The 26,078-nt window shown below is 35.1% G+C and overlaps 1 protein-coding gene across 1 annotated transcript in view; it reads left to right on the top strand.

Moving 5' to 3' along the window:
• COL4A1 (collagen type IV alpha 1 chain) overlaps positions 1-26,078 on the top strand; it is a 247,878-nt gene that overhangs the window by 101,626 nt on the left and 120,174 nt on the right. The window contains exons 3-13 of the mRNA XM_036755107.1: positions 13,784-13,873; positions 13,963-14,007; positions 15,305-15,349; positions 15,457-15,519; positions 16,592-16,645; positions 16,819-16,845; positions 20,359-20,442; positions 21,668-21,730; positions 22,892-22,927; positions 23,430-23,471; positions 25,537-25,623. Coding sequence (XP_036611002.1) covers positions 13,784-13,873; positions 13,963-14,007; positions 15,305-15,349; positions 15,457-15,519; positions 16,592-16,645; positions 16,819-16,845; positions 20,359-20,442; positions 21,668-21,730; positions 22,892-22,927; positions 23,430-23,471; positions 25,537-25,623 — 636 coding nt within the window. The remainder of the gene's footprint in view (positions 1-13,783; positions 13,874-13,962; positions 14,008-15,304; positions 15,350-15,456; positions 15,520-16,591; positions 16,646-16,818; positions 16,846-20,358; positions 20,443-21,667; positions 21,731-22,891; positions 22,928-23,429; positions 23,472-25,536; positions 25,624-26,078) is intronic.

The following is a 26,078-nucleotide window of genomic DNA, read 5'->3' as shown; positions in this document are numbered from 1 at the left end:
CATAAACATCATCATCAAAATTTGTTGTAAAACACCCCCCTAATATACGTGCTGTGTAAGAGGAAGAATAATAATGTGATTGATTTTTAACAAGAATAACAATTTAAAGCCCCAAAGGGGTTATCCCCTTTTAAAATAGTCACCTTGGGAAGCTACATATATTTCAGTGATTTCCTCCATAGCTCAAATTCTTCTTGATTTTCATAAAACAACCCTAAATTATCTTTGAAGGTAATTCTATCTCTTCCCCTCAAAAAGTTCTGAAAATATTTTACATGAGACCACATGGTTTGAATAAACATATGTATATTTACTTTCCTTTTTCAACTCCTTTGCTATTGCCCAGCCTCAAGGTAATTACTTGGAGAACAACACTAATTTTGTGTCTATAAGCTTTCTATTATGCTTAATAAATTAATTTTTATTTACTTTTATGACATCATATCTATAAATGATGCATACATACTGTATATAAAAATGTGTGAGTGAGAGAGAAGAGACAGACAGAAGAGATAGAGATACAGACAGAGACACAGAGAGACAGAAACACAAAGGAAAACAGAGGCACACAGTGAAACAGACACACACAAAGAGACAGAAATACATGAAAAAGAAAGAAAGAAGGAAGGAAAAAAAAAGAGAATGAGGGACGGATTTAATGAGAGACTTAATGAAAAAAGCCTCTTTCTATGCTGTATAGTCATCAAGACTACCCTTTGTAGACAAAGAAAACTCCCTCATATTTGTGGTCTTCCCTTTCTCAGTGGCTATATGACCACAAAACACAATTAGTCTGTAAGTTATTGTTGCTTTCCAATCTTACGTTTCTATTCTTTTCCCCTTGAAAATGTTTTTCAAGGTTTTATTAGCATTCCTTCTTTCTTCCTTGCTTATAGATCATAGTGCAGTGCCTGATACTTATCTTGATGGTGAACATTGTCCAGCCTTCCCAGTGGACCTATTTTCCTATTCCTACGTGTTGGAGACTTGGTTGCGATGGGTTGGCTCTATAATAGCAAGCTTAGACAATCCATGGTCTCTGCTTTCTAGGTATCTGCCTTTCTGGCTTTTAGCCATCTCACTGGCTGTTCTATCAGCTTGAAGTGGTATTTTGGGAAATGTGATGTTCTAAAATCTAATTTATGAGTAGAATAGTTAAAAGTTAACTTTTCCCACAATAGTGATAATGAGAACTGCTATTTTGTGTATCTATAGACCTCTGAATTTTGATGTAACCCGGCCCCACTTTGGTTAGACCCTTCCTAAGAAGGATTAAATAGAAGGAGCTCATTATAATAGGTTTCTCCTGAGTCTTTTGGATGCTAGGAGCATAAACTTTGAGCAGGAAGTGATTTTCCAGAGTTTCTTAACCTATTGTGTGTCATGGACCCTACAGGCATTCCAGGGAAGCCTGTGGCTCCTTAGAATAATGTTTTAAAACAATTGAGTGTTAAGGAAATGCTAAATTTCAACATTTTCAAGCAAAAGAGAGACTCTGTGAGGCAGAGGTAAGGAAGGGAGTGTATTCTAGGCATTTAGGATGGTAAGTGCACAAGCATGGAGATCATATGGAATGTGCGAGGAGCAGAGAGAATGGTTTCTGTGGATCCCTGAGTACAGGAATGGCAATTATGTTCATTGAGGCTGGAAATATAGATTGGGGTGAAGTTGTGTAGGGCTTTAAAAGCTAGAGAGAAGTTTATAGTTCATCTGAGAGGCAATAGAAAGCCGCTGGAGTGGATGGAATGGGGAGTCACATGGTCTTTTCTGCTCTCAAGGAAAATTATTTTAGCAGGAGCATGTAGGATGGACTGGAGTGCGAAGAGAAGAGACAGAGATTTGCTTCTGAAAGTTCAAATATGAGAAGAAGAATTAAAATTACAACTCAGCTGAACAAAATCAGTTCATAGAAACATGAGGGATTTTAGTTCATCTTAAAGGAAATTTATTTGTCTGACAGTGAGGGCTGTTTAACAACATGTTATACCTGTGGTTATTGTGGTAACAACAAAGAATTACCTTTTATCCTGGAAAGGTAAAATAATGATTTTAATGGAAAGTAATGAAGTGGAATAACTGATTAGATTACCTTACAATTTCATTTTATTTCTAATAATATGTCAAATAAAGAAACCCCTTATATATTGTGTTTTGTTTTATTTGTAAAGGTAAATTACTTGACAATACTCTGCTGTCAAATCCCAAAGTCTTTTTTATTAGTTTAAAATTTTTATTATGTATGTATACACATATACGTACTAATTGTAGTGGTTTTTTTTAAAAAAGAATTTAGAAACATCTTTCCAACCCTGCAGTCAGTAAGCATTTATTGAGACCCATTGTGTTCCAGGCAATGATAGCAATGGGAGATAACAAAGACAAAATTAAAAACAAAAAACAAAAAACCACAACCTTGTTTTCAAGAAGCTTACATTACTGACACTGTCAAATTAAAAATTAGTAGGTACCTAGAAGGAAGGTAAGCAACAAAAGAACCCCAAGCAAATAAAAAAATGGAGTAGTCGTTCCAAACATTTCCTAAGTCATGGACTCAAGATTTAGGTTACCAGTTGTATGTATTATATTTTCTATTCTAATTAAAATTCCTACCACAGAGCAGGTTCTTTAAAATTTGCTTCATATCATTTATTAAAAGCACTCCCAATCAACCCATCTTAATTTGCACAATTTCATTGAATATTTTAAGGAGGAAAAAATCATGGTTTAATAGCCCAGTAGGCAATTTTAGCTTAGTCATTTAAAATACATAGACCCATACTTCCTCCTGGCGGTGAGTAATATATTGCAGCCTACCTGCAGTTAATGATGAACTAGTGAAAACACCACTTTAGAGAACACTAATGTTCTTGTGATTCAGTGTCAGATAATGATACAATAGAATGCATTCCTACAACACTAAATAATTTAAACAACATTCCATATACATCTACTCATTTGATCATTATACTGATCCAGTTAATAGGCAAAGCAAGTATTATCTCTGTTTACAAAAAAGAAACAGAAGCTCAGTGAGGTTGTGACTTGTCTAGGCTCACAAAACTTTTATTTATTGACCTTGCATTAGAATCTTGGTCTTTTACATTCTATTCTAGTGTTCTTTTCCAGGAATATCAAATGGGTATCCCAAATGAAGGATACTGCCCTAGAATATAAAAGGACCTTTACAACAACATAACAACTGCAGGGGGTCTTTACTTTTTTTTTTGTGGCATGGACCCTTTTGGGAGTCTGGTGACCCAATAGACCTCTTCTCAGAGTAATGTTTTTAAATGCTAAAAATAAAATACTTTGGATTATAAAGGAAGGCAATCATATTGAAATTTAGTTACCAGATTTTTTTTTAAGTTCACAAACTCCAAGTTAAGAACCCATGGTTTAGTGTATGTTATTTAAGTATATGGACAGCTAGGTGGCATAGTGGGTAGAGCGCGGGGCTTGGAGTTAGGAGGAGACTCATCTTTGTGGGTTCAAATTCGTCTCAGACCCTTTCTAGCTGTGTGACCCTGGACAAGTCTCTTAACTCTGTTTGGCTTAGTTCCTTATCTGCAAAATGATCTAGAGAAAGAATTGCAAATCACACCAGTCTTTTTGCCAAGAAAACCCCAAAATGGTTTTGAACTGAACAACAACAACAAATTTAGGCATTTTCCCTTTCTTGCCATCCCTCCCTCTTACTCCAATATGGGAGAGAAACTTGATGTACATTAAGAGGATGATCTAAATGCATTGCCCATCAAGAGAGACAGGAGATTAAGCAGGAAGGATATGGGCCAGATCCTGGATAGGAATGAGGTTGTGGGGTGGGAGTGAGGGTGCAGTACAAGTCTCCTGGGTTTTTTATAGGGAAGAGAATGGACTAGCTTGAGTTTTATGTAGTATAAACTATTTGAACCCAGCAGTTCAAAGGTGAATGTGTTAATAATCTGTGAGAGCAGAGCACAAAAGTACAAAGTATTTCCCACAGTAAAAAGCAAAGTTAGCTCTTTAGTTGGAGATTGGTACTAAAACAAAAATAAGCTATAGATTAAAGATTAACAGCCCATGCAATACTTACACATAGGCTCTCCATAAAGAAATTCATGCTTGTCTAAAAAGTATCATCATAATATTTTCCATGTTATTTAGCTGGGAGCGGGAGGGGGTGGTGGTAGAGAGGGAGCATCTGAGTACTTCAGGGGATGAATTCTAAATATTTATTCACCAAGATCTTTGAAGCAGATTGTGCTGCTTGATAAAATGTGAATTGAAGAATTATTATAAGCTGGAGTTGGCCTTCTTTAAAAGAAAATAGGAGGAAACAGAACCAAATCTTTCTCTCTAAAAGCCTTTTCTTACCTTATTGTGTGTTTTCAGTTCATAGGCTCACTAATAGCACTGGGTTCTGATTAGGGAAATCCAGACCTTTGACAGAAGACAAAGACCTTTGAAATACTGAAGACTTTTTTTTCGCTGCTAACAATTTGTTAGCATCAATGTTTATCATTTATAGAAAGTGTTTACTGAATTGGTGTAGTTTGATGCTTTGTTTGCTTTTAGACCATTTGGTGGGGAGCAGCATTTGCAGATTGTTTATATTAAAGCAGAATATAACGTTCCTTTTAATTATCCTTGTGTTGAAGGGGCTAATCCATGCTTTCTTTACTTGGGAAAGTACTTTGAAGAAATCTCTATTAATTTCTCCCTAATCAGTGCAATGTTAAGTTGACTTCTATGGGGTTAGAAGATACTTACCTGCTTTCTTTTCTCACAGATATGAATCAGCCAACAAAGTATTTATATATATATAATATATATATATATATGTGTGTGTGTGTGTGTGTGTGTGTGTGTGTGTATGTGTGTATGTGTATGTGTGCGTGTGCGTATATATATGTATACACACACACACACACACACACACACACACACATCACTGTACTAGGTGCTAATCTAGTTGTAATATCCACTTTAGTAGCAATTATCATTTCTATATCATATCTTTTGAATCTGGTCATATAGTTTAGTAGATGAGGACTGGCCTTGGATACAGAAAGGCCTAGGTTCAAGACTTGCTTCTGATGTACTGGCTGGTCAAATCATTTAACCTCTCAGTATATTTGGCAGATCTCTAAAACTCTGAGTTACACATAAGTTGTCTATTTGTGTCAGAAGAGTTTCTACACTTAAGTTTCTCTGTACTAATGAAATAATAGATTTGGATTAAAAGGAAAACAAACAAACAAACTCCAAGCTCCCTAAACAAAACATTTGAGTCTAGAAACGTGCCTAGATTCATTTGGCCTAATGTAGCGTGATATCTGAAGTCTTGATATGTGTAGAAACTTTTGTGCTGTCAAGTTACTCTTCCTACAGAGATTTCAAGGCTGGGGACACATAAGTGTGGGGGTAAAGAGTGTCCAGTCAGTGGGAATGACTTCTTGTCAAGGTTTCTTCAATGATCTGGGGATCAGTTGTTAGGTACTTTCACAAATACTGAAGCAGAAAGGCTCTTATCAAAAGATTAGATCAGTCCTGGGTTTGCCAGAGATGGGCCTTTATTTTCTACATCCTGGTGCCTTTTGTGAACCTATAAGAATTTTACCCAAGGGGATTCTGGACCCAAACAATGCTGGGATACTTAACCCCTCTAGATCTTGGGTTTATCAGCTATAAAATTAGGGGATTGGACTCAAACAGTTTACAAGGCAAGATCCCTTTTAATTGTAGAATTCTATAATTTGAGACAGTCAGCATTACTGCTGTCCCATAAATCCAGAGCTTTCTTCTTTGAATAACTGAGGACACAGGAAGAGATCAGGATGAGGGTGAAGAAAGTGGAAGAGAGTGCCTCTAGTGTCTAAGTCAATTCTGGTGTATTCTGTATCTGGGAACAAACAGGCCGAGTTCAGTAGCTATCCCTTGACTACGGCCGTTAGAAAAATGCTTGATCTTCTCAACGTTTGAATTTATAAAGATTCTGAAGCTTCTCAATATCAGGCAACATTTCTTTAACTAAACTCTTTTCAGGTTTTGTTGTGAGGCAAATTTCCTAGATATCATAGCTTGGGCATACTTGGATTTTTGTGTCAGCACGAAAGTAAGCCCTCCCCATATTCGTCTCCTTGGTTAAATATTAGTCACTTGAGAAATTAGTAAAGACACAGTGAGTAAATGAGAATCTGTGACAGTGCTTTCTGAGTTTATATCCTTCTGCCATTTTCTTCTTTACCTTAAGAATTATGAATACTAGGAAAAAGGCCAATAGTGATATTGCGCAACACATATCTGATAAAGAAAAGCATTGTTTGCCATTAAGCTTAATTTCTAAACATGTGCCATAAGAATTCATTTAGTTGTATATATTTTCTGGGCAAGAATACAAATTCAATTGTTTAAAACGAAGGGGGCAAAAGAAAGTCAGTACTTATGTCCTTAAAAAAAGATAGGAAAAATTGGAATGCTCTGTCACATTCCATAAGAACGGTCAGTTATATTTCTACTTTCCTCTTGGGTAATACCATTATTTCTGTTATAATGTCAAACCAAATGGCATGAAGACAACTCCCAGTGAGTCCCAGTCACAAAACTTTTCCATGAACTTGTGACATTAATCAGAGTCTTCCTACAGTTTTCCCAGCAACATCAGCAGTCAGGAAATGGCCTTGCAGATGGTTGGCCGTCATTGGACTCATGGAATTAGACTTGTGAAATTTTTGGCTGAGTGTTTCAGTCACCCCATTGACTATGTTTCTTCATTTTAACTACTTCCCTCATGACTGGATAACTCTTCTGCTCTGGTTCCAAATCTTAGTACTTCTAATCCTGCAATGATTTGGAACCTTAATTCTTAGCTATTTTTTTCTTAGATCTTAGAAGCTTTTAAAAAGTAATAATTTAGATCTCCTTTTCTTTCTTTTTATAAAGGTAACCCTAAACATATTATCCACAGATAATGTGAACTATAGAACTGAATAATCATGGAGGTACAAGGGATCTTAGAGGTCATTTATATAGCATAAACCCCTCAATTTACTATGTATAAAATAGGATACACATGTCCATATCTCTGTGTATGGCTTTAGTGACTAAGGTTTTTATTGGTGGTGTCATCTGTGAAGAGGATTTTATCAAAGTTTGAAAAAAATTGGATTACATTATAAATATCAGTTTATAGTATTGAATACTGAAAAATCAATCAGATATATTTCCCTTGGCTTCCCCTAGGCTAAATACAATGTCACATAAATGACTTTAATTTAAATTAAATGATTTAAACATTCATAATACAGCCAAAAACTTTTTACGTGTTTAAGACCAAACCTTAAATACAATGTCATCTCCCAGATTAAGATGATTTTCAATATTGTTTAAGATGAACAGAGATGTTTTCATCTATAAACACTACTTATAGAAACATGTAAAGAATCAGGTTACACTATAAGTAAGCTGGAATCAGTATGGTATACTGGCAAGAACTCTGGTTATAAATTCAAATACTCTTTAGTAGTTGTGTGGTGGTGGGCAAGCCACTTATCTCAGTTCTTCTTATCTGTAAAATGGGGATTGCTTAATGTATTATTGTGAGGAAGGTGCTTAATAAACTGTAGTTTTATGCAAATTGGAGATACTCTTTTTATATTGTGAAGGAGAAGGGTAAAAAGAGGAGACCCGAACAGAATCTAGCATCATGTTGTCTGCATTTTGGTTTTCTTTGAAGATCTATAATCATTTTCCCTACAGAAGTAAATAATGCTGTTTTAAAAAATAATTTGTGATTAACCTTCTGACCTTAGATGCAACAATGAGTTGTCTGGACTAACATTACAACATTTTCACTGATTTTTTTCTTCTGAATATATTTTGTATGATTGTTAGAGTGTTTTAGAAGGGGGGCGGTTTACTATATTAGCCAGGCCATTAAAAGATACTTCAAATTAATTCTGTTCATGCCACTAAAGGGACTTTATTTCATTTTGAATAAGTGTCTTAGAGAAAAAAGGCTCAGTATTCTCTTACTGATCTCTTGGCTCATGAAGTTACTTATTTCTCATGTACTTCATACTTCCAACATCTTCTTAATGCCTAGACAAGATTCTATGTCAGAGGACTTCTATCTACCCTGAAGTAGAGAGTGCTGCCCTGATCCGTTGAGGCCCCAGATACCGACTAATCTAAGCTTGATCCTAGACATGCTTCATTTCATTCCTCTGCCATCTTCTTGCCAGTTACTGTACCGCTGAAGTCATAGCCTTCATACCCTCCCCAAAACCCTTTCCACTTCTGGAGCCATAATCAAACAAACTCTTGTCACTGCTTCAGGAAAGCGTAGGTCACTCTATTCCCTGTGATTCCTTCTACTGTCCCTGTAACTTTCCAAAAGAAAATGTTCCTACCTTGACATCATTCCTTTTTTAGATATTTATTCCTCTAATTGAAGGTAATCTCCTTGAGAGCAAGGACTGTCTTCACTTTATTCTTGTATCCTAAGGCTTACCTCATTTTAATAGTTACATAATAAGTGCTTAATAAATGTGTTTTCATTCATTTATTTCAAGAGAAAGAAATAGAATTGGACTTTTTTTAGATCACACTTTCCACTTCACCTGAATTCACATTTGGAAATATATTCTTGCTTCTGGCTACATATTGAGCAAAACTTTGCAGTCATCCCAAGCATGAAACTCTATTTCATGCCTAATTTAGAAAAGCTAGTTTCAGTTCTGAGGTCCTTCTCTATAGCTTCATTTTTTAATGTTTTCCCTATAGATGACAAATTTTTATCCCCTCCCTAATCCTACCCCCCAACTCATATTCTGAATTTCTTCATATGAGATATTGCCAAGTTGCTTCTGTTCTAAAGACACATGAACTTCCCATTTGGAATATTAGACACCTGGCAAGGCATTGCACAAAATGTTCTGAGCGTTCTGCGTAACATGTGAGAAGTTCTTTTTTTTCTTTTCCACTTTTCATTGCATCACTGAAAAGCAACGTTCAGAGTTTACATTTCAATCACGCATGAAGTACGTGGTCAACATGTTCTTTTTGGGCCTACTTTTCCATTTTAAAGATGCTGAAAGGAGTCTTTATATCCCATTGAAGTTAAATTATGGACAGTTGGAGCTGAAATGTAACAGAAGCTAATTCATTTATTTTATTGTTGCCTTTTTACAGCTGCACATTGTGCACTTGCAGTGATTCCCATGTCTGTAATCTTTGCACAATATGTGCAGCCCTTTGTTCTTTGTACATCATCACTTGAGACTAACAAAAGTCTTAGGGGGAAATAATTGGGACAGTGGAATTACATACAGTGTTTGCCAGTTTATTGTATAGTTGTGTGAATGCTTATCCTGTCTTTACTCCTAGCTTTGGTTCCCATGATAAATTTGGACAGGGAACTAGATATTAGATTATTCATGTGGGCTTTTGTCTGAACAAATGACTTGGGAAATAAGGGGAAAAATATGTAGGGAGGGGTAGAAAGTTATGCAGTCTGAGTAGTCACTTCCTTTTAGCTACTTAATTTCAAAACTCTTGGGACATACAAATTTCTTAAGTTTTCTAATGACATTTGGGAAAGAATGTGTTCTTGTGGTTAATTGAGGGACTGGGAATTCAGATTCCTAGACCCAATTCCCAAGAATACTGCTAGGTCATGAAAGGATATGTGGCAGGTCAGTGTAACTTCTGAGTCTTAATTTCCGTGTCTGTAAAATGGACGTAAAAGGGATGCTACCTTAGGCTAGTTTAATATTGGTATGATGTTTAATCTTCCCTTGGGAACTGGTGTGGTTTAGTGACCTAGAAAAAACACTGGATGGGGCATGATAAGACTTTTTTTTTCTTTAAAAATTCTTGGCATTGGTGCTGGCTCAGTGAGAAACTTTTGCAAGTCATGGAATTTTGCTCATTGCTTCAGACATTCCTTATGTTTAAGTGAGAATGATAAGATTTGATCTGAATCCATGTCATAAGGCCATTTTTTGGTATCAAGTGCCAAACATAACGTTGCTTTAATGTGACATCTTTTATATAACAATTACAAATATCATATACAAAATAATTATAGCAGCTCAAAGTGCTTCATTCCTTCGCTTTGGTTAATCCTTGATGAGTCCCCATTCACTGTGCGAACATTTCTTCTGGTTACATTTGGGTGGACTTTTCCAGTGCTTGAACAACAGATTTCTGTTTATTGTAGATGGCAGTTATTATTTCAATTTTAAATCTACCTCTGTGTCTTCAGTTTTCTCCTATTTTCATTTGGGGTGTGTGTGTGAGAAGCGATCAATAGAAGAATGTATATGAAAACCATATATTCAAATATCCATTTCTTTTCTTAATTTAGTGCTAGTTTGTTTTCTTTTCCTATATATCACAAGGTCATGAGGATGAGGATCTAACATTTAACGTAAAACCCTGTCCTAATTATGATAGCATCTGTTTCTACTCATAGAAGCCCTTGGATGCTACTGTTCCAAAAGTCAGGCCAAAGTGTGAGCTTTAGTTTTCTTTAATCCATTTGCATTGAGTAATATCCTCTCAAATTTAAGATAGTTTCTTCTTCATTCATTCAAATGCTTTTCTAGAATTCTGATTCAAGCTTCCAAAGAAGTGGGGAGAACAGTCTCTAGTACTATTATGTTATAGATGCAGTTCAGACCCACAGAGTCATTCAGCAAAGAAGCTTAGGTTTTTACCAGTTGGTTCATCATCAAGGTTGCTAAAGTGGTTTGGAAATGGGGCTAATGTTTTCAGTGCTTGCTAGATTATTTGAATTCACATGATATGAATAAAACAATTTTGAAGTGACTCTGGATAGTGTTCTGTTTTGAAACAAATTTTTCTCTGATATATGTCTTGTCATTTTTTTTCTCAACTGGTAATTAATTAATAGAAGCTTGGGAAAAAATAATAATATTCAATCCTGCCTGTCACTTAGTAGGTCTTAGAAGATTATAGATTTAAACCACAGGATAATAGGTTGAGAAATGAAAGAAACTTTTCAGTTCATCTGACCCAGCACCTTCATGATGCCATTGAGGATACAGTCCTAGAGAAATAAAGAGAATTGTGCCAAGTATTAAGTATTGGTATTTGGACCCAGGTCTCTGACTCCAATGCAGCACTCTTTCCTGTGCACTATATTGTTTAGTTGATGCTGTTCAGTCATTTTCAGTCATATCCAACTCTTTTTAAAAATTTTTTTGGAGGGGGGAAGTCAGGGCGCTTGGGGTTAAGTGACTTGCCCAAGCTCACCCAGCTACTAGGTGGGTCAAGTGTCTGAGGCCAGATTTGAACTCAGGTCCTCCTGACTCTAGGGCTAGTGTTCTACTCACTGCACCACCTAGCTGCCTCTTGGCAAAGACACTGGAGTGCTTTGCTATTTCTTTCTCCAGTTCATTTTACAATTGTGGAAACTGAGGCAAACAGGGTTAAGTGACTTGCCCGGTATCACACAGCTAGTAAGTGTCTGAGGTCAGATTTCAACTCAGGAAGAGTTGAAAGGCCCAGCACTCCATCCACCGAGCCTCCCAGCCCCCTCATGCTGTATGTCAAAAAATCATCAACGAATCAACAAACATTTATCAAATACCTTTTATAATGCTGGAGATACAGACAACAAATGAATGAAAAAACTGAAATAATTCCATTCTCAAAGCTTTTACTTATATTCAATTTAGGTTCACCCCTTCACTTTACAGATAAGGAAAATAAACCCCAGAGAAATTAGGTGATTTGCCTAAGATTGTATAGATAATGAATAGCAGAGCTGGGATATAAAGCCAGGTCCTCTGCTTACCCCCTTTTTTTGTATAATTTTAATACTGATGATTTACCTGACGAGTCTGCATTGTAATAGTGTCTTAGTGCCCATGCCCATCTTGGGAACCTCTTGGCATAAGAGCATAGATCTGAAAGAGGCCTGAGATGTTATCTTGTCCAACTTCTTCATTTTATAACTGAGGAAATTGAGACTGAGAGGCTGAGGGACTTGCTCAGATACAGAGTGAATATACCCAGGTCTTAAACCAGTGTTTTCTACTTCCAAATCCAGAGATTTTTTTCCTATACCTTGCTGTACTGACCATCTCAAATGTGCTAGTCTTAATATGAAAATATTTTTAATGTGAATGTATATGTAGAGCCTGTATCAGATTGCATGCCATCTTGGGGAAGGGGTGAAGGAGGAGGGATGGGAGGGGAGAAAATTTGGAATTCAAAAGCTTATGAACAGAATGCTGTAAACTAAAAATAAATTAATTAATTTAAAAAATGTGGTAGTCTTCCAAAATCAACAGCTTACCAATTCCATGACCTTCAGTAGGGTAGTCATCTTGATACCCCACAATCTTACTTTTTTGACCTTATCTCCAACTACTTTCTAACATGATACTCTTCACCTCGTTTAGTGTGGTCTTCTCTGCACAATGCCCTTCATGTTTGTTCTAGCCTCTACCTCTGTGTTTATGCTGTGTCTCTCACCTGGAATGCCCTTCTTCCTCCTTTCCACCCATCTTCCTGAATTCAAATCTCTCCTCAGACACTTAATAGCTGTGTGATCCTGGGCAAGTCACTTAATCCTGTTTGCCTCAGTTTTCACAATTGTAAAATGAGCTTCCTCCTTTCTACATGTCTTAATCATTTTAAGACCTTGTTTCAAGTCTGAAGCTGTCCACTGAGTAAGTTCACTTTGAGCTCTATCCCTTCTAGTATATAGTGTTTATTGTCTCCTCCCTTTATTCAGGCACTTAACCATATAATGTCACATGTCATTTAAATGTTTTGTATATGCCTCAATTCCTGTGCCATATTGTAAACTTCTTAGGGCAGGGCCATAACATATATATATATATATATATACATACACACACACATATACACACACACATATACATATGCATGCATGTATGTATATACACATATAATGTATATATGTATATAAATGCACACACATATATGCATATATACATATATACACATATATGTGTATACACACACACACATATATATATAATCCACATGTTCTAGCATACTGTAATACAGTGGTAAGCACCACATATAGACAAATTAATAGGGTTTATTGTATACAATTACTACTTTAGTAATGACAACAAAAAATCTAAATTCCTCATCATGTGTTGATTACTAAATTTCTATAGGCTCTGTGCTCATCCATGTTACCGAATGATAACTAGAAGCAAAGGATAGCATAGAGGAAGCCTTCATACAAAATCTTAGAACTAAATTATGGCAAAGATTTGTTCTGTCAGGTTAGTTACATTATTAGTCAATTTAGGGGACAAAACAGCCACCAAACCAGTTGTCTGACCAAATTACCTTATAATTTAGTAGATACAGATAATGTGTAATATTATGTACACAATATTAGCTGTGTAATATAATATTATATATAATATATTTTCATTCATTCATTTGTTCAGCAGAGATTATCAAATATCAGCTGTGTTCTTTGAACTACATTAGATGTTGTGGAACACACAATCCCTGCCTCATAAGAACTTAGGGTATAGTAAATTGTTGTTGTTGTTCATCCTTCATTCTTGAAAAGGACCAATGGAATTAAGAGGGTGATGTCTTGACTTGCAAGTGAATTGCATTTGGTATAGTAAATAGAAAGAACCTCACAGCAGAAATTCCACCTCAACTTTGTATATTTTGAAGGATTTTGGCTAGACAAGAAAAAAGTTTTGAGGGAGAACTTGTTCCAATCAATATTCTGCTTAAGACTTACTTGCATTTTTAAAAATTTTTTCAGGGTGAACGAGGTCTTCCAGGATTACAAGGTGTCATTGGGTTTCCCGGAATGCAAGGGCCTGAAGGTCCACATGGGCCTCCGGGTAATAAGGTAGGATAAACTGAATTACTATTAGGTTCTAAGATATTTATAATTCTTGCCATGATGTACATTGATAATGCAATGTTACTTTCTTACAGGGGGATGCTGGAGAACCAGGACTACCAGGAACAAAAGGAACAAGAGTGAGTATAATAGTCACTTAAGTTTTGTTAGTCACTGTGTATTGAGTATGGTAAGGGCAAAACTTTAAGTGGGGTAGAGAAATGCATTTTGGTTTTGGTTTTGGTTAGGTTTGGTTTGGTTTTTTGTTTTGTGTTTCTTTTTTTAAATTATTTAACTGCACCCCACTTAATCTCTGAGTGAATACTAAGGAAAAATGTCTTCTTTCATTTCCTCCTATTTTCTGCTATTTCTTCTTCTTTCTCCTTTTTTTCACAAAGTTCAATGGACATGGATTTGAGGAGTATTTACTAAGGCTAATGTTGGGATGGTCAAGGTTGGGGGTAGGAAAGCTTTCTAATCCCTCCTGTAATTCAGTGGTAAAGAATACTTTGAAATTCCTTGTTGCTGGTTCAGTAATTTAGTACATTCATTCATCCTCATTTTCCTCCCATTTTCTCTGTCTCAAATTCCTATAAATCTTAATTTTGACTTTGGGAGATGATATCATTAAATTAAAAGTTTTTCATTTATTGTTCAGTGACACTTAAGTGTCATTGTCAAAGATAAAGCAGCTACCACTTTGAAATGTTTTCTTAGTATTTGAATCCTGTAAAAAATGCCAACATTTTTATGAATTTTTAAAAATAGTGAAGCACTTAAGATAAATTAATACATCTCAATTCTGTAGTGTGTATATATATACATATATACATAGTATATATATATATATATCAGTAAAAGGTAATTAAAACAACAGGCTTACATAAAATACTAACTACCTACAAATTTTTAGGATAACATTTAATTTATATTAAAGTTAATGCAAATAGTAGATATCTGGGGCAAGAGTCCTTAAAGTATTCAGAGCCAATTCCCTGTAAGGTACTAGAATCAAAACTATATTCTGAATAAAATTGTCCTATTTTGCTTCTGAAAGGGAGCTCTTCAGCTATAGGATAGATTTATTTCATTGACTCCATTGTCATATGTATAGATTTTAGTGTGAACTACACCTGCATTTTGGACTAGAAATTACAAAAGAGTAGAAGTCCAAAGTTCTATATGCATGCATGAAAATCAGTGATGGTCAATCCAATTTATCCATTTGGCAAACACAGATGGTCTGTCTAGATGGAATGGGGAATGCCCCTGCACCTGATAACAGGGTTTCATTCTGCCTAGGTGGATGATGGTGAATATGGATAATCTGTGTTTAAAATATCAGGAAGACTTTATTCTAAGGGAATTTTGAATAAAGCAAAGTGGAGATTATTGCTGTAAACTATTTTAATTCTAGTCTCTTTTTCTTACTTATAGGGGCCACCAGGCTCATCTGGTTATCCTGGAAACCCTGGACTTCCTGTATGTATATAAGATAAATATTTAATATTTTTAAAAAAATTTCTGCAGTACAATGCCATTATCAGATGATTTCTGTATTAGTTACTTTTTTATTTTGTTAATTGCAGGGTATCCCAGGCCAAGATGGTCCACCTGGTCCTCCTGGTATCCCAGGATGCAATGGTACAAAGGTAAGTTTGGAGTTGGGGCCAAGGTTTATCTCTTGTGAAATTTTAAGAGAGAGAGACAGAGAGAGAGACACACACAGATACAGAGATACAGAGAGAGACAGAGCAAGACAAAGAGAGAGAGAGAGAGAGAGAGAGAGACAGAGAGAGACAGAGAGAGACAGAGAGAGCAACAGACATTATCATGTAGTGTAAATAGTCAGTCTTGTAGTCATCCATGTCTGTGTTCAAATTCAACCTCTGACATTTGTTATGTATGAGTACCCCAGGCAATTCTCTTAAGTATTGGTAAGGAGATTTTCTTCAGTGGTTGTTCCTTTTACTAATTAAAACCACAAATCTGGACAAAAACAATATAGCGAAAATATTTTTCTATGTTCTTGAAAACTGTTAATAAATCAAGTTGAAGTGTGTTAACAGAAATTTTATTTGTCAGAGTGGGATTCAACTCTTTGAATCTTGAAATTGTAGTACTGGAATAGTAGGTCTGCTATAGAAATGATCTGTTCTAACATCCTAATTTTACAGATATGGAGAAGTAAAGATGTTTCTTTAAAGTTATTCAGCAAGTCACTGACAGAGCTGAGAACAGAGCCTAGATCAGTCTGTCCAATGCTATTTGCTATCTCAAATTGCCTTTCTCTAGATACTTTATTGGTTGAGGAGCTTGTTTTTTTCTAGTTAGATGCTAGGAAATGTTCGATCATTCTGCACAATTTCACCTTAAAGTATCTTTTTAAGCACCAGCTTTCCTACCCAAATAAGTCATTAAATTTTACAAGATAGCTTGCTGTGTATTCCTTGTCTTGGTGTTGATAACACTGTCATTCCTATATTTTATCTCATGAAGTGCCCTCTTACCAACTTAACAGGAATAAGACTGTCAAATAGCACTCTATCTTTAGAAAAGCATTAAAACCAAGTGATGACATATTTTAAACACTAGTAGAGTTTTCCTAGGTGATTATAACTTCTAGGCATGAATCTAGAATGCTTTTATACTGCCTTTACATTTATCAGAAAATGGTGAGGTATACATACTCAGAGTTAAGAACATTATCTCTCTTCTTTTTAGGGTGATAGAGGTCCAGTGGGTCCTCCTGGTTTGCCTGGATTTTCTGGAATAACAGTAAGTATAACATTATTTTTAAATGAAATATTATTTCTTTGATCATATCTCATCTCTTGACACTTCTAGTTCTCTTCTTGTCCCTTCTCCTTACCTCTGCCCTATTAGTCTGCATAGTTGACAATTATGCTTTTTGTTTAAAAAAACACTAACATAAAACATTTCTTTTCTAGGGCCCCCCTGGAGCTCCAGGAATGAAGGTATGTATCAGTTAATTAATTAATTTTAGGTGGCCTGATTAAAACATTTTATTTAATGATATTTAATTTTAAACAGTTGTAACTAGGCCAATCTAAGTTTAATATAATTTTTAAAATATACTAATAATAATTAACATATTTTGTAGTGTTTTGGAAAGTATCAAGATACCTTATCAGTAATCAAAGTAATTAGAATCTTTTAAGTGGTAAATATTAAATCTATTTGAGATTTATCATTTTTCTATATGGTCTGATTGTATTATGTTTTTTTCAGATCCATCTATTTATGAAAAGGACTAGAATTATCTTATTTATTAGCTAAATATTCCTTAGTTGACTCATTTAAATACGGTGTTCTTCCCATTCTTCTTCCAAAATATGGATTAGTTCTACAATGAATTTAGTAATTACTCAGGGAGCAAATATAATTAAATGATAAGTATTCAATATCATATTAATTTTTATTCAGGGATCTAAATCATCTCGTTTTCAATCATAGTCTAGTATCAATTACTGAAATATGTTAGAATATCCATGATTTCATCATTCAATTAATTAACCGGTAAACAAGCATTTATTAAGTGCTGACTCTAGCCAAACACTGCATACCAGTGGTACAAATCACAATACATCCACACCTTCTCATTCTGTTTGATTTTTTGGCCCAGGTCCTTCCCATAAATCCTCCAAAAAAGTGGGGGTAGATCTGTACAATACACTGGAGGCCTTATTCCATGTCTTCTTACATTTCATTATCAGTGCAGCAGCATCCAGGCTGATTGTTGTCTTGCTAAGTGATGTGACCACCTGGTATCAGTCATCCTATCTCATTCTCCCCTTCATATCCAAGAAGACATTACCCTTCACAGCATGAGAGCGTAGAATAATTGACTTTCTTTCTGCCAACCATTTGTGCTTAGCTGTATCAGACAATGATTTTACAACCATCAGCAGATCCCTCAAACTGTATTTTATTCTTAAAGTATTTATATTATGACTTAGCAAACTTCCAAAAATGTTATAGCAAAGGGGAAGGAAAAGCAAATTATGGAGTGGTTGGATTAGAGAGAAACATTATTTGTCTAAATCTATAATTAGTAGTGGCAACTTATTTTATCGGAAAGAAATGTCTATAACAGGAAGAAGAAAAAGTTAACTGAGGAGAAATCTTTGTAATCCATGAAAAGGAAAAGGGATAAAATGAAAGCATTTTTGCCTTTATCTCCACAACTTCATAAAGATACATTATAAATATTTGTTATTGCTGTTTAGTCTTCACATAGCACTCTGTTTACGTTATGCTTTGTGAATCAGATCCTCATGAGTGCCTTGGCAAATGGATCAATATTCCTTGACCCATTTTTTCAACCTCATTTATTTTTGACTCTTCTTTTTCTCTCACCCCACATATCAAATCAGTTGCCAAATTTTGCTTTGTGTGTGTGTTTGCTGAAACATCTCTTGGATCTGACTCTTTCTACTCACACAGCCACTGATTTCATTAAGGCCCTCATCACCTATCACTCTGAATATGACAATTCTCTATTTAGTCTCTCTGACTCAAGTCTCTCCTCACTCAAGTCAATCCTTTCTGTGTACAACTGCCAAAGTAATTTTTGTTAAGCTTAGCTTTTACTGTGTCACTCCTCTACTCAATCAACTCTAGTGGCTCTAGCCTCTAGGATAAAATAAAAACTCTCCTGTTTGGTTGTTAATGGCCTGTACAGCCTGGCCCTAACCTATCTGTCCAGTTACATTCTATATTACTCCCCTTCCTACACCCTACATTCTGGACACATTGGCCTCTTCATTGTTTCTCACACATGGCACCCCATTTCCCATCTCCCATCTCTGTAGCTTTGAATTCACTCCCTCATTATGCCTACCTTATAGAAACAGTATCTTCCCTCAAGATGTAGAGTCAAGTGCCATATTCTATGTGAAATCTTTCTTGTTCTCCCAACTACTGATGTCCTTTCCTTTCCTCCTTTGACACTGGTACCACTGTAGTAAAGAACCTTACCACTTCATGTCTTGATTATTGAAATAACTTATTTCTAGAACTACCTGCCTCGAGTCTCTTCCCATTCCAATCCATCCTTTATTCAGCTTCTAAAGTACAAGTCTAATTATGTCGCCTGCTACTCAGTAAACTCCAGTGGCTCCTTCTTGCCTCCAAGATCAAATATAAAATCTTTTGTTTGGCATTCAAAGTCCTTCATGACCTACCCCTTCCTACTTTTCCAGTCTTCTTAAAATTTTACTTACTGACGTGTACTCTTTGATCCAGTGACACTAACCTTCTGGCTGTTCCACAAAAAAAGACATTCCGTCTCTCACTCTGCATTTTCTCTGATTGTCTCCCATGCCTGGAATGATCTCCCTCCTCTGCTATGGCTGTTGTCCTCCCAGCTAAAATCCCACCTTCTATAGAAAGCCTTCCTCAACCCTCTTATTCCAATGCCTTCTCTCTGTTAATTATCTCCTATCTATCCTGTATCTAGTTTGTTTTGTGAATATTTGTTTGCATGTTGTGCCCTCCAATTAGATTATAAACTCCTTGAAGGGAGGAACTGTCTTTTGCCTCTTTATATATCCTCAGTGCTTAGCACACACAGTACCTGGAACATAGTAGGCGCTTAGTAAATGTCTATTGATTGATTGATTCCCAATTACCTTGTATTTATTTTACATGTATTATACATATGTATTTGTGTATGTATGTATACATATACACACATGCACACACACACATATATACACACACACACACATATATATTACATATAATACAGATATATATAGATACGTATATAATCTCTCCTGATAGAGACTCAGCTGCTTGAGAATAGGAATTATCATCATCATCATCATCATTATTATTATCACTATTATGATGATGATAATGATGATGATAATGATGATGATGTATCTTTATCCCCAGTGCCTAGCACAATATGTGGTACCTATTAGGTGCTAATACATATTTGTTAACTGATGAATTGTTTTTGGAGGAGAAGACAATTTTGTTCCTTAGTTAAATCATCTGAATGGGTCATGGTATGCTCCAACCAGGGTCTGCTATTTCAGCCTTTTGGATCAGCCTTCTGGACTTTTGTCTTGCCGCTGGATTTCAATGATTCTGTATAGAAAGCAAGGCTGACAACTTTGTGCAACTACATCTCACTTAAATCCAACTCACATGAAAGTCATGATATCACCTGGTGATTTCATTGGTCCTCTTGGAAAATGAAGGACAAACAACAATAATGTCTAAATGTAGCAGTAAATAGTGGCATGGATCCATTCATTTCAGCAGCCTTGTCTTGTGTGGCAAATCTCATTAAGACAGACGTAACGAATGAAATGACTAAGCCATAGCTTATTTCATGTGCATAGCTTTTAGCTGCCCATCTGTAATAAAACTTTCTTACTTGATGGATTCTAAGTTGTTGCTTCTTCTAGTTGACTATCTGGTAAAAAATGTGTTTTTCTTTTTTTTTTTTTTAATAGGGAGACCCAGGTGAAATCCTTAGTCTAATCCCAGGCATGCCGTTGAAAGGTGAAAGGGGATTTCCTGGACCCCCTGGACCAGTGGTAGGTATTAGATAAATAAATGTAGCATGTATTTGCATCAATTTATTGACTTTATAATTTTTAAACTTCTTTCTTTTTCTGAAAAAAATTTTAATCTTTTTTGTATCACCAACATTTCTATAACCCTCTCCTTTCCTTTACACAGAGAGTTCTTTTTAAGAATGAGTAGAAAAGAAAGATTTATAAAAAGAAATTCAGAAAAACTAAATCATTAACTGAATATAATATTTGTAATTATCTACACTCATAGTCCGCTCCCTTTGCCAAGGAAGGTAGAGAATGCATTTTCATACTGCTCTTTCAATTACACTCTGTTCAATTAAAAAAAAATCTTTTCATTTACATTGTTTTAATGATTGTATATAGCTTTTCTTGTTCTCCTTGTTTCACCTCATATCAGTTTACATATAACCCCCATGCATCTCTGAGTTTTTCATATTCATGGAGGTTTTTTTATATAGTAATATTTTATTTTATTAATGTGCCGCAATTTGTTCAGCATTCCACAATTAATAGCCATTTATATTGTTTCTATTTCTTTGCTACCACAGAAAGTATTTCTATGAATATTTTAATGTGTCTTGCATTTTTCATTCTGTCTGTAACCTCCTTTTGAGTTAAATGCATAGCAAAGGGTTCTCTAGGTACCCTAGGTCAAAGTGTATGGACATTTTTCATTTTTTTAGCATCATTCCAAATTGCATTCCAAGATGATTTGATAATTTCATAGCTCTACCAACAGGTGTATTACAGTGCCTGTCTTTCCATCGCCCCTCCAACACTGACTATTTCGGGCCTTTGTATCTTTATCAGTTTCTTGAATGTGAAGTGAAACCTGAGTTATTTTGATTTGCATTTGTGATGGTGATTTAGATGGTTATTATTGGTTTATAATTCTTCTTTTGAGAGTTATTTTTTGTACTTGGACCATTTATCCATTTAGGAAGGGCTGTTATTCTTATCTATTTGCTTCAATTCCCTAAATATCTTGAATCAGATCTTTATCAGAAATATTTGATGCAGATTTCCCCACCAATAGATTCTCTTCTTCTCCTAATTGCATTGATCTTTCTTATTCAAACCCTTTTTTAATTTCATGCAGTCAAAATTGACTATTTTATATTTTATAAGCACTCATATACTTCATTTCACAAAAATTCTCCCTCTTAGCTGTAGGTATCTTTCTCCTAATTTTTACGGCTGTTTTCTTCTTTCTAATAAACAGGGACCAAGAGGAAATCCAGGGTCACCAGGCATGGATGGTCCACCAGGGTATTCGGGACCACCTGTAAGTTACTACTTCTGCTATGTATGAGCAAAATCTCTTTGGGAAAAGCATGGAGAGAAGAGAAACCATTGCATAATGGAGCCTTATGAAAGTATCATTAAACAGTTCACATCAAATGATTTAGATAAATATAACATTGTCTATTAATTTTGGTGGTAGACACTAGGAAACAGGTTGCTTGAAGTATTTCATTTTTGTCATTCTTATAAAATATTCGTGATTTAATTGCTTTTGCTCTGAATTTTCTCCTACCAGTGTGTTAAAATTCCTAGAGCTGTAGGAGAGAGAATTCAAAGTGATGTTGTTTATGAGGAAAAGAGGATAGCAAATAGAACTTTGATTTCACTGGTACAGGGTACTATCTGGTGAGCAAACTCCCTCTATCAATACAATGCAGCCCTTTTTCTACAATTTATAGTCTTAGAGCATTGACTAGAGCACTTAAAATTTAAATGACTTGGGGCAGCTAGTTGGCGCAGTGAATAGAGGCAGGAGGATCTGAGTTCAAATGTGGCCTCAGACATTTGACACTTATTAGCTGTATAGCCCTGGGTGAGTCACTTAACCCTGATTGCCTTGCCTTCTGCCCAAAAAAAGTGACTTGACCAGAGTCATATAGCCAGTGAGAATCAGAGGTATCACTTGACCCCAGGTCTTCCTGTCTCTAATAACAGCTTTCAGTCTTCTACACCCCATTAAATAAACATTTTTATAAATGACATATTCATTAATTACATAATATTATCTAGGTAATAAACAATATCTAGTGGCCATCAAAATTTTATGCTTTAAATAGGTATAAAGTTAAAAGAAATGTATCCTGTAATTTATCCTGTTTGTTTATCCTGTAATGTCATCTACTTAATGATATAGACAATATATAGAAATAAACATAAAGTGTTAAAAGATTAATATTAAAAAGAATTAGTGCCAAAGCTCTTTATTTAATGTTGTAATTTTAATTTTAGTTTTATCTCTACCCATATATAAAAGTCTGTTATCTACCAATATAGTCCAAATTGAAGTGATATCTAGGATCAGAATAAGTAGTTACATGGGGGAATAGTCACTGAAGTAGAGAAGTCACTTAAAGCCCACCAGAATTGAGAACTATCTTTAATATGTTTTTAAAAGGTCTAACTAAAATGTCTTCTTTCATAGGGTCCACCAGGTCCTCCAGGACTTCCAGGTGAAAAGGTAAAGATTTTATAATTTTTTTTTTGCCTTTTAAATAATTTGAATAAAGTAATTTTGAAATTTCTCACAGTTCCAAAAACTGTGCTTTTTTTGCCTGTTTTTAAGAAACTTTGTAAACATGTAATCTATTTCCCGTAGATTGTAAATTCCTTGAGTGATGGGGTCTGTTTTTGCCTTTTCAGTTAGCACAGTGCTTGGAATTTTGTGAACATTTAAATGCTTATTAACTTGACTTATGTCCAGTATAGAGAGTTATGGCATTCAAAGGTCTTTTTAATTTAATTTTTAGTTTTCTGTTAATGACCTTACAAAATAATGTTTTTATAGAGATTGAACTTAACATACTTATGACATCTGTGAAAATTTTGAGGCAACCAAAATACTACATTGCAGATTCAATCCATTTACTGTTATTTATGCCTGTTTATTTTAATTTTTGTGTTTAATTTCGAAAGACAGAAACTCATTCTATAATAATATAGCTTTAATTTTTAACCAACAGGGTCAAATGGGTTTGAGTTTTCAAGGACCCAAAGGTGACAAGGTAAGTTACATTTGACTTCAGAGTGTTTCCATTTCAAAATGCTTCAACATAGTAGAGTATTTCTACTTTTCTCCTTAGTTTCTATATAGAACAGGAGAGAGCACAGTAGACAGTAAGAAAAATGTAATTGTCAAATTGTAACTGTTGGTGTTATATTCATGCTTTGCTGTATACCTTTTGTTTCATCTTTTGCATACCTTTTCATCTCTGCAATGAAAGTAGCCAAAGACACGAGAGCAGGATGAAAACTAGATTCTTACAGTGATACATATAGCACATTTTCATTAGCTATTTTCTCTCCACTACAACTAGCTTGGTTTAGGGTCATAACATGTTTGTTTCTTTGTGTAATGTATTTCCCTTCTCAAAGTCACATCAAATCTAGTCTACACTGTGTACAATCTGTTTTTCACAGTACTTTTCACAAGCGAATATCTACTTTTATATTCCACTGGCTTTCCTTGATTTAATCAAGCCCCTTGTAACTATTCCACATAAAAATCGCTCACCTTGACATAACCTAAGAAATTGCATCATCTTAAGAAAAAAAGAAAATATAAAAAAAAAGAAAACCATAAAGACTTTTTAAAAAAGCTGATGATCTTCATTGTATTCAGGTGTTTTACAGTGATAAAATTTAGAAAGAGCTCGTTTTCCATGATGTCCGGTACATGACAAATTAAAAGAAAATTAACTCTTAATAGAATTGACATAATAAAATGACGTAATAGAGAACTTCACAGGATATTGTTCTGCTATTAAGTGGATAGTTAAAACAGGTCAAATATGCAATTATGTATTGGGTGATTAATCCATGTAAGGCAATATAATCCATGTAAATGATTGAGGAAATACAAAGAAAGATGAGAAATTGTCTCATTCCTTAAGTAGTTTACTGTCATTTTGAAGAATTAAGCTATGAAAAATTATGTAACAGTAAAGGATTTAAATAATAGATCAAGACATTTATAAAAGAAATGTTATTGATTGACAGTCTTAGAAAGGCAAGCAACCTTAGAAACATTTATGCCAAACTCCCACTGTGCTTTCATAACTAGTAATGAATCTAATAAATATGTACACATGCACATTCATGCATGTGTGTACACACACGCACACACACACACAAACACATACATACCTCTTTGCCAAAAGTGTAAAACATCTATGCCTAGCTTCAGAATAGTTGAATTAAAAACCCAGTACATATTTGTTAATTTGATTTGTCCTGTTAACTTCCTACATAATGGCAGAACAATATTCCCTGAAATTCTATGTAGTATCATTCCATTATGTGTATATTACATATTGGTATATATACATATACATATATACATGTGCATGACAGCTAAGTGGTACAGTGGATAGAGTTCTGGGTCTGGAATAAAGAAGACTCATCTTTCTGGTTCCAGTCTGGCCTTAGACACTTATTAGCTGTGGGACCTTGGGCAAGTCACTTAACCCTATTTACCTCAGCTTCTGCATCTTTTAAAATGAGCTGGAGAAGGAAATGGCAAACCCAAATGGGGTCATGAAGAGTCAGACATGACTGAAACGACTGAACAACAATATGCATATGTATAATAATCCACATATATTACATATAATACAGACATTTACATGAAGAGAGAGGAGATCTCAAAGGCAGGAATACCTGAATTCAAATCCTGCTTCTGACACATAATGACTGAGTGACATTGTGGCAAGTCACTTAATTTCTCAGTACTCTAGGCTATAAGTTGCAGAGAAAGTACCAACCTTCATTAGTAGGACTTTTGGATCTGGGAGTTCCCTAAATCAATGAACCAATGAAATCACAGATCTCTCTCTCTCTCTCTCTCTCTCTCTCTCTCTCTCTCTCTCTCTCTCTCACATACTCCTCATCATCATCATCATCATCATCATCATCATCATCATCATCATCATCAGATATTTAATGATTTAAAAGCCAAAACAAAGACCAGATTTGTTTAGCTGAAGAATGTATTGAATTGCCTCATTTTCCTTCTTAGTAAAATTATTTTTGTACCTAATAACCTCTCCACTCTTTTTTTTTAATTGATAGGGTGAGCAAGGTGTTAGTGGACCTCCAGGTGAACCAGGACAAGCTCAAATAGGAAAAAAGGGAGATTTTGCTACTCAAGGACCAAAAGTAAGTATGTTAAATTTAATGAACATTGATTTCCTAATTTCTAAGTACATCCAAGAGAGCACAGTGGACATGGGTCAAAATGCATTTCTTTTCAGAAACTATCTTCTGTTTTTCTAACCTTGTGTGCTCCCAAGAGTCCGAATCCTGAGTTGTATGAAGAATTTCTGTGAGCCTCACATTGATTTGCTAGAATCTGGGGAAATGACAAATTCTAGAATGGCAGCAAAATGTTAATATAGGAGCTTCCCTCCCCCTTTCCAATTCATTTCTAGTAACCCCTTTCCCATGTATCCTGAAGAGTTCTCTTTTTTGTACCCCCCCTTCTCCCCCGCCTCTCCAGTTGCATCCCTAGATTTACTTGTGAGGAATTGCTGGTGTTATAAAACTGTGCCACAGTTTGGAGATTGGTGTGGAGGTATAGAGGGCAGAATCTTGGCATACTAAAGCAGGAGCTA

This window comes from Trichosurus vulpecula, chromosome 4, assembly GCF_011100635.1.
Source record: "Trichosurus vulpecula isolate mTriVul1 chromosome 4, mTriVul1.pri, whole genome shotgun sequence".
Lineage (NCBI taxonomy): Eukaryota > Metazoa > Chordata > Mammalia > Diprotodontia > Phalangeridae > Trichosurus > Trichosurus vulpecula.
Note: the sequence above shows the minus strand (reverse complement) of the source record. Positions and strands in the feature narration are given on the sequence as shown.